The sequence below is a fragment of the Adiantum capillus-veneris genome, chromosome 5, assembly GCF_014529385.1.
Source record: "Adiantum capillus-veneris isolate H3 chromosome 5, ASM1452938v2, whole genome shotgun sequence".
NCBI classification, from domain to species: Eukaryota; Viridiplantae; Streptophyta; class Polypodiopsida; order Polypodiales; family Pteridaceae; genus Adiantum; species Adiantum capillus-veneris.
This window is the reverse complement of record NC_140935.1, coordinates 123052648-123060679: the sequence shown is the minus strand read 5'-3', so window position 1 is coordinate 123060679 and position 8032 is coordinate 123052648. Positions and strand designations below refer to the sequence as shown.

Genomic DNA, 8032 nt, shown 5'->3' with positions numbered 1-8032 from the left:
CTCTCTCTCTCTCTCTCTCTCTCTCTCTCTCTCTCACACACACACACACACACACACACACACACACACACAAAGGTTTTAGGGGTAGGGAATAAACAAAAAGGAAAACATAAAAAGATATAGGGAGGGGTAGAAAGACAAACGGAGAGGTAGCGAAAGGGGGAGGAAAGGAGATATGGAATGAAAAGTTATTCATGCCAAACTTATGGTCAGGGACAAGTGGATTGGTAGCTCATATTAGATAGATGCAAATCTTCCTACTTAGAAGACTCAAATTTATTGACAACCTTTTGATTGGTGTTAAACCGGTCACCCAAAGTGATTACTCTTTAAAAAAAATTATTTAACACAAATGGTGTCTGGACCACGGATTTTGTCCCCAGGATACACACATCGAGCTAGATTGTGCAACATTTCTCGAAAAGCTAGGTGAGAAACAGCACGGGCTAGGGCTCAAAGATCTTGCAGCGAATCCCATTGGGTATTTTAGGAGATTGTGTGAATATCATGCATTTAAGCCATGGCGGTCAACAAATGGATGCAATGGCTATGCATATTGAAAATTGTACTACAAATGCTCAAAGCACTAGACCTTTAGAAGTACCTTCCGTTATTGGAGTTTCCAACAATTGAGAGGGTCAACAACATCCTTGCATTAATTTTGAAGAAGGAGGATTCTCTAAAATTGAGCATTATTGTCTATCTATTCGTTGCCTTTATCCAAATGCAACAATCTTGAAGCATGACTCTATGCTTGCCCTCTACCATGAAAAATGCTTGGTCCACAACTTGGGTGGCTTAAATTTTGTGTGCTCCTTTTGTTGTGCATGTGCTTGGAAGGTTGAAGGTAGGTCTCTACGCACATTTGTAGGTAAGTATTGTTGCTTATTAGGAAAAGTCAAATTACTTCCTTTGAGTGATCCGCCAATGGAGCTCAAAGAATTGATGTAAGGTGCTACTACCAAGAGCAAAAAAATTCTTAAACACATCAGAGCATATAATAATGTATTGGCTTTTTCTTCTTTGGATGCTCATGTTGATGAGCAACTTACGCGAGGGAGAGGTGTGTACACTTTTAAAGTTCACGGTGCCATCTACCATAATATTGGGCCCATGACACCGTGCGAAAGACTGGATCAAATCCCTTGCTTTGCACAATTGTACTTTTTTGATACAGAGAATGAGCTCAACAATAGATTGCATCATGTGCCAAATTTAGATAGAGATTCCTTGCATAGTTTGCAGGCTATGATGCATCGTGTTAACCCATATGCAAATGCCTTTTGGTTTGCTGCTAGAACAATGGGGAATGAAGGAATTCCAAACATGAAGATGGTCATTACTGAAAAGCGTACAAATGGTTGGCAATATTTAGCTCCACGTGGATCAGAGGTCGGAGCAATTATGCCAGGGCAAGGAGATGAGAGCAACATCGGCCATCGTGATATTGTATTGCAGTATCGTGATGGGGGGCTTAAAAGGATCTCCAACCTACATCGATCATATATGCCTTTACTATATGTTCTATTATTTCTTAATGGAGAGGATGGGTGGCATCCATATATACCACAAACTCCCAATAAGCATCAATTTATTACACAAAAAAAATACTACACTTTTAGGTTGCAGATTAGGAGTGACACCACACAATGCCTTTTACGTGGAGGACGATTGTTGCAGCAGTACATTGTTGATGCCTACAGTACTATGGAGGAGTCAAGGTTATTATGGTTTAGAAACAATCAAAGATCAATTCATGCAGAAGTGTATCAAGGCCTTGCAGACATGCTTGCTTCCAGTGACAATGCGCATGGGGTCATGGGTGTTAATGTTGGAAGAAGAATTGTATTGCCTTCATCTTTTGTGGGGGGGCCTCGGTACATGCAGCAACTCTATCAAGATTCTATGGCAATTGTACGTAAGAGAGGAAAGCCTGATCTATTCATAACTTTCACATGCAACCCAAGGTAGGAGGAAATAGAAGATGCGTTATTGCCAGGTCAGACTGCTTCTGATTGTCCTGACTTGACTACACGTGTCTTTCATCATAAATTCAAAGATTTGATGGACTTGCTTATTAAAAGGTCTATCTTTGGAAAGGTTGTTGGACATGTTTGTGTGATAGAATTTCAAAAGAGAGGTCTTCCCCATGCTCATATCTTACTGATTCTTGCATCCGAATATAAGCCGACAGAGATGTGGCATTACAATAGAATGGTTTGTGCTGAACTTCCACATAAAAATTTATTTCCTGATTTGTATGATGTTGTGAGTCGTTGCAATGTTCATGGTCCGTGTGGCGCATTGGATCCAAATGCTCCATGCATGGTAGATCGAAGATGTAGATTCAAATACCCACGCGAGTTTTGTGAATCTACTTCTGTTGATGGTGATGGATATCCAAGGTATATGCGGCGAGATGATGGTCAATATGTGGTTCAAAAGCAAGAGAGGCTTGATAACAGATGGATTGTTCCCTATAATCCATTGTTGTCTCTAGGATATAAAGCTCACATCAATGTAGAGATATGCTCAACCATATCAGCAGTGAAGTATCTCTATAAGTATGTGTGGACATGATAGGGCCACGGTTGTGCTCCAAGTTGGAGAAGGTGTTCTTGATGAAATCAAGAGTTATTTAGATGCACGCTATGTATTTGCATCAGAGGTAATTTGGAGAATTTTTGGGTTCTCATTGCATGAGGAAAAGCCTGATATATTGTGTTTGCAAGTGCATCTTCCACAACAGAATATGGTTCTTTTGGAGACTCTACTGACATATCCGATTTGGTGAATAATGATGATAATAGGAAGACAACACTTACAGAGTGGTTTGTAGCGACTCAACAATATCCAGAAGCAAATGACTTATTATATATAGATTTTCCCTCTGAATGGGTTTGGAACCCCACTAATAAAGTGTCGTCGCATAGGCAAAGAGGTGATACTATCGGGAGAATGTACAATGTTGTTCCCAATGCAGGCGATCTTTATTATTTGCGTATGCTGCTTACTATATGCAAGGGTTGTAAATCATTTGAGGAGCTTCGCACTTTCAACGGACAAACCTATGCCACTTTCAAGGAAGCTTGCAGTGCCAGGGGTTTGCTACAAAATGATGATGAATGGTTTATGTGTTTGCAAGAGGCATCATGTACAAGTACCGTCTTGCAACTACGACAACTATTTGTTATGATCTTGGTATTTTGTGAGCCATTATGTCCAGGTACAATGTGGCATCGATTCTCCTTGGAGCTTCCTGAGGATTATGTTTATGATTTGCATGAATGTACAAGTGATGAGGGTGTATGTCATGAGATAGCTAAGAATCAAGCATTATGTAGCTTGGAGTCTCTGCTTCAATCATATGGGAAACGACTTTGTGACTACTCTGGGATGCCCGAAGTAGACCGTTCTGTATTATCTAGATGTGGGAGTGGTTTGATAGCAGAAGAGAGGATGTTCAATGCAAACGAGCAGATGACACTATCCATTCGTATGGAAGCATCTTTGAATTGTGGACAAAGAGCTGCTTATAACGAAATCATGCAAGTAGTTGACTCATCAAATGGCACAGTTTTTTTCTTGGATGGACCCGGTGGGACTGGGAAGACTTATCTCTATAATGCACTACTTTGTCGTGTACGTGGTCAACAGAATGTCGCTTTAGCATGTGCATTCTCGGGAATTGCAGCTTTACTTCTTAGCAATGGACGTACAGCACACTCAAGATTTAAGATACCAATAGAAGTGCATTCTGAATCAACATGCAACATCAAAGTAAATAGTCAACTTGTAGAGCTTTTGAGATTAGCATCATTGATCATCTGGGATGAGGCTCCCATGGTCCATCGTTATGCTTTTGAGGCCTTGGACAGGACATTGAGAGATGTTATGCAAAGTGATGCATTGTTTGGGGGAAAGGTGTTTCTCCTTGGGGGTGATTTTAGACAAATTTTACTAGTTGTGCCCAAAGGAAGTCGAGCAGATATTGTTGATGCCTCTTTGTGCCGATCTTATGTATGGAAACATGTGAAGACTTTGAAGCTAATAGAGAATATGCTTGTACTTCATTGTTCCAATGACTTGGTTGAGAGAGACTTTGCAAAATGGGTACTAGACATTGGCAATGGGAATGTATGTCATGGGGATTTACTTGATATTGTAGCATTTCCAAGTGGTATGATACTCGAAGATAACAATGTTCAAGGCCTAATTCACAGTATATATGGTGACTTACAAAATGTCCAAAGACATGCAAGCTTCTTTCGGGACAAAGGTATTCTTGCACCACGCAATAAGGATGTTTTCCATAATCAATGACTTGGCTATGCATAAAATGAGAGGACTTGACAAAAAATACTTGAGTGCAGATTCTCTTTGTACATCAGATTGTAATGGTGGGTTATATCCAATAGAGTTTTTTAACTCATTGGATCTTGGTGGTGGCTTCCCACCACACTACTTGCACCTGAAAGAGAATGCTCCAATCATGCTCCTTCGCAACTTGGATTCAAGGCGTGGTTTATGCAATGGGACAAGATTGATATGTAAGCATTTTTATCACAGGGTCATTAAGGCGGAAGTAATCACAAGTTCTCATGTTGGAGACGATGTGTTCATACCAAGGATTGACTTTATCATAGGAGGTTCTCAAGGATTACCTTTTGAAATGAAGCGTAGACAATGTCCTATGAGACTTGCATTTGGAATGACCATCAACAAGGCACAAGGTCAAACACTTGGATTTTTAGGTTTGTACCTTGCTACACCTGTTTTTACTCAGGAGGGGATCCATACCTGCAAATGATGTTGTCCATATCTTAGAAGACTTTGATGTCATAAGGTATGGCTTTTGAATTATTATTATTTATGTCTTGCAATAGGTTTGGATTTTTCTTAACATACTCTTTCTTTTTTGTAGGAAACACTATTATCCAGCCCATCTATTGGTAGGTCTATATGAGTCCACGTGCTATTTAGGACTCATAGGATACTATCATGTTGCCTTAGAGCTAGACAAGGCAGCAGGACGGGGTCACGTCTCTCTTAGAGAGATAGGGTATCAACGGCCCATAAATGCACTACCTTCCTTTGGATTTGAAGCAGAGAATTGGAAAGTGAGAATGTATGTTGTCGATGATACTCCAAGGCGGCTTGGACGAAGTGTGCGATACATTGGGCCCTGGGTGTTCCGAGTGCGAACCCGTGTCTATCGCAAGCTTTGCTTTCAACCTAAATGATGCCTTCTACAATGGGTTTGGTTTGATGGTGATCTCTTTTTGGGGTAAATGATGCCTTCTACAATGGGTTTGGTTTGATGGTGATCTCTTTTTGAGGTTGGGATTCCTTATGTTTTGTCCCTTATGTTTCTGATGATTACTCTCTTATCAAGAAGCCTCTTTTTTGCAACAAAACTATTGGCTCCTATTTGGAATGAAAACCATGTTGCGCTCTTTGCGCACGCGCGCGCGTGTGTGTGTACCATGAACTTATGAATACCATGTGTGTCATTAATTTAATTTGTGTCATAGTAGGAGCGAGCGAGACACGCCGGTAGGCGGGTCGCGCAAGCTAGTCAATAGAAAGAGTATCCAAGCCCACCCATAGCCGGTACACCATCTAAGAAAATAAAGTAACATGTGCATCCCTTGCAATAACTACGGTGATTTAGCATCGTCACCCCCTCTAACTTCATAGCCATCACAAACCTTTTAAATATTTGTACATGTATTAGAGACATCTTTACTTGTAATTCTAGCTTGACTTTGAAAAATAGTTGTAGCCTATAAATATACATCCACAACACCCTCATAAAGACCTAAATACAACAGCTCAACTTTTGGATTGGTAGAACCCTAAAACCCTCGTCATCTATCAAAGAACTATAGGTTGCTTCCTTTAAAAACTCATGAGAAATAATATAAGAAAATTCCCTGATAGTATGCACTTCAATCATTTTAGACATGTTAGACACACAAAGGACTTCATCCATGCAATCTTCATAGGTCTCTTTATCCTCTTCTACTTTGCATGCTTCTATGGCACCCAAAGATTCATTGGTACTCTTTGAAGATTCTTCATTCACCCCCTCTGAATAGGTACTTACCTTAGAAAATCCATCCATAATGTTCTGTTCGTACATACCACAACCTATACAACACTGTCAAAAAATTTGCACAAAATGACAACCTATTCTTAAATTTTCGTCGGTGCCATTTTGTGCATAACAAGTCCCTTACAGTCTTCTTTGGGTTGTGCTATATAGCACATTAGTCCCACTCCATTTATCCTCTTTTTGGAAAATTTTCACATCAAGTGCAGCCAATTGCCATGGTTGACAACAACACAGATGTATTCAAGATGTTTTCTATTGAGGATAGATTGGATGGGGACAAATACCCAATGGGGTCTTACATGATGCAACATGTTCTTGTGTCAAAGGGAATTTGGAATCTTGTGCAGGGCATGATGTACGTCTTGGTTTTGTGGATACACGCAATGTTGCAGGTTTTGGTGGCAGGATTGCTGCTCCTAGAGCTAATTTGCCTACAGCTTAGTAGGCTCGTTGGGATGTAAGAGATGCACACGCTCATGCATTGATTGCATTATTTGTGAAGCACACTTTCACTCCTCACATTCATTCAGCTAAATCTGCAAAAGAGGCTTGGGATATTTGAGCTGGAAGCCGCAATGAAGCTAAAATCTCATTGCTGCATAAAGAGCTAGAGTCAATGATATTAATGAGCAACTTATTTCTACAGGTGAAATCATTTTTTGTAGTTCCCTTGTGCACTGTTCTTGATGCTTTGCCAGATTCTTACCAAAATTTTGCTAGTACTTGGCAATTTATGACCCAAGGAAATCCTAAAGTTTTTGTTTGATGCATTATGCACATTGCTATTGCAAGTCACTTTCAAGAAAAAAACCGGGTTAAACGGCCTGCAGGTGAACAGGCTTTTGTTGCTGCTCAAACAGAAAGTGGTAACAGCAATGTAGCCACTTCTTATGGTTCTTCTGTGAGTGGTAAATCACTTGTTCCTAATGCTTTTGCTGGCAGCACTTTGTCTAGGAATTTTGGTGAAAAGGGAGAAGAGAAGATGCATTTCCATTATCGTAAATCCAATGATCACTTGATCAAGAATTGTCCAAAATTGAAGGAAAAAGAGGCTAAGAAGAAAGAGGTTGGTTCCACTACATGTACAACAATTGTAGAATCTTCTATAAAAGGAGATTATGATGCTAATGTAGATGCACAATGGGATTTTATTACAGAGTGCACTATATGATCCTTATGTCCATATGCATGTATGTTAGTTGTTGCAGATGCTCATGTGTGGTACTTTGACAGTGGTGCTAAGCACATTACCTCTCATCATGACTTGTTTACCTCTCTTGAGGATGTCCCTCATGGGAATACAGTCACTTGTGTAAACAATGCCTCTTATCCGATTAAGGAAGTTGGAGAGATTGTGCTGAATATAGCAAATGTAGTTCTTTTACACTTGATGCACTTTATGTACCTAGGATCAAAAAGAACCTTTTGTGTGTATCTACACTTGCTAGACTTGGTCTTATTGTTAAATTTGTGGATAACAGATGTAAAGTACATGATCTCACTTTTGGTGACGAAATTGTTGTATCTAGCATTTTATGTCGTGGGCTGTATAAGTGCAATTTGGATGACAAGTGTGGGCAAAATTTTGCAAATGCAAATGTGGATTCAAAGGCTGTTTCAAATGAAAAACTTTGACATGCACGTTTTGGGCATCTAAATTTTGCCAATCTGCTACGTTTGCAGAAATTTAATAGTTGCTTCTTTGCCACCTCTTGAAGCACATGTGAAACATGTTTGCAAAGGCTGTATTTTGGGTAAGATGCAGCGTTCAAAGTTTCCAAAGGATGGTTCAGTAAGGGCTACATGCAAGTTGCAGCTTGTGCATCGTGATGTTTGTGGACCCATGCAAACTCTGTCCTTGGGCAATTACCTTTACTTCGTGACTTTTAGACATATGGGTGTATCGGTTTAAAG

General features: G+C 40.0%; 2 protein-coding genes across 2 annotated transcripts; both read left to right on the top strand.

Annotated features, from left to right (window-relative positions):
• Positions 1–1113: 1113 nt before the first annotated feature.
• Positions 1114–2580, top strand: LOC147458035 (uncharacterized). The gene is made up of 2 exons (XM_086513390.1): positions 1114–1914; positions 1972–2580. Exons 1-2 carry the CDS (start codon positions 1114–1116, stop codon positions 2578–2580), a joined length of 1410 nt encoding a protein of 469 aa, XP_086369516.1.
• Positions 2581–2958: 378 nt separating this feature from the next.
• On the top strand, positions 2959–6560 carry LOC147458034 (ATP-dependent DNA helicase PIF1-like). Its single transcript, XM_086513389.1, has 3 exons — positions 2959–4279; positions 4374–4649; positions 6466–6560. The coding sequence occupies exons 1-3, from the start codon at positions 2959–2961 to the stop codon at positions 6558–6560; spliced, it is 1692 nt and encodes a 563-aa protein (XP_086369515.1).
• The last annotated feature ends 1472 nt before the right edge of the window (positions 6561–8032 follow it).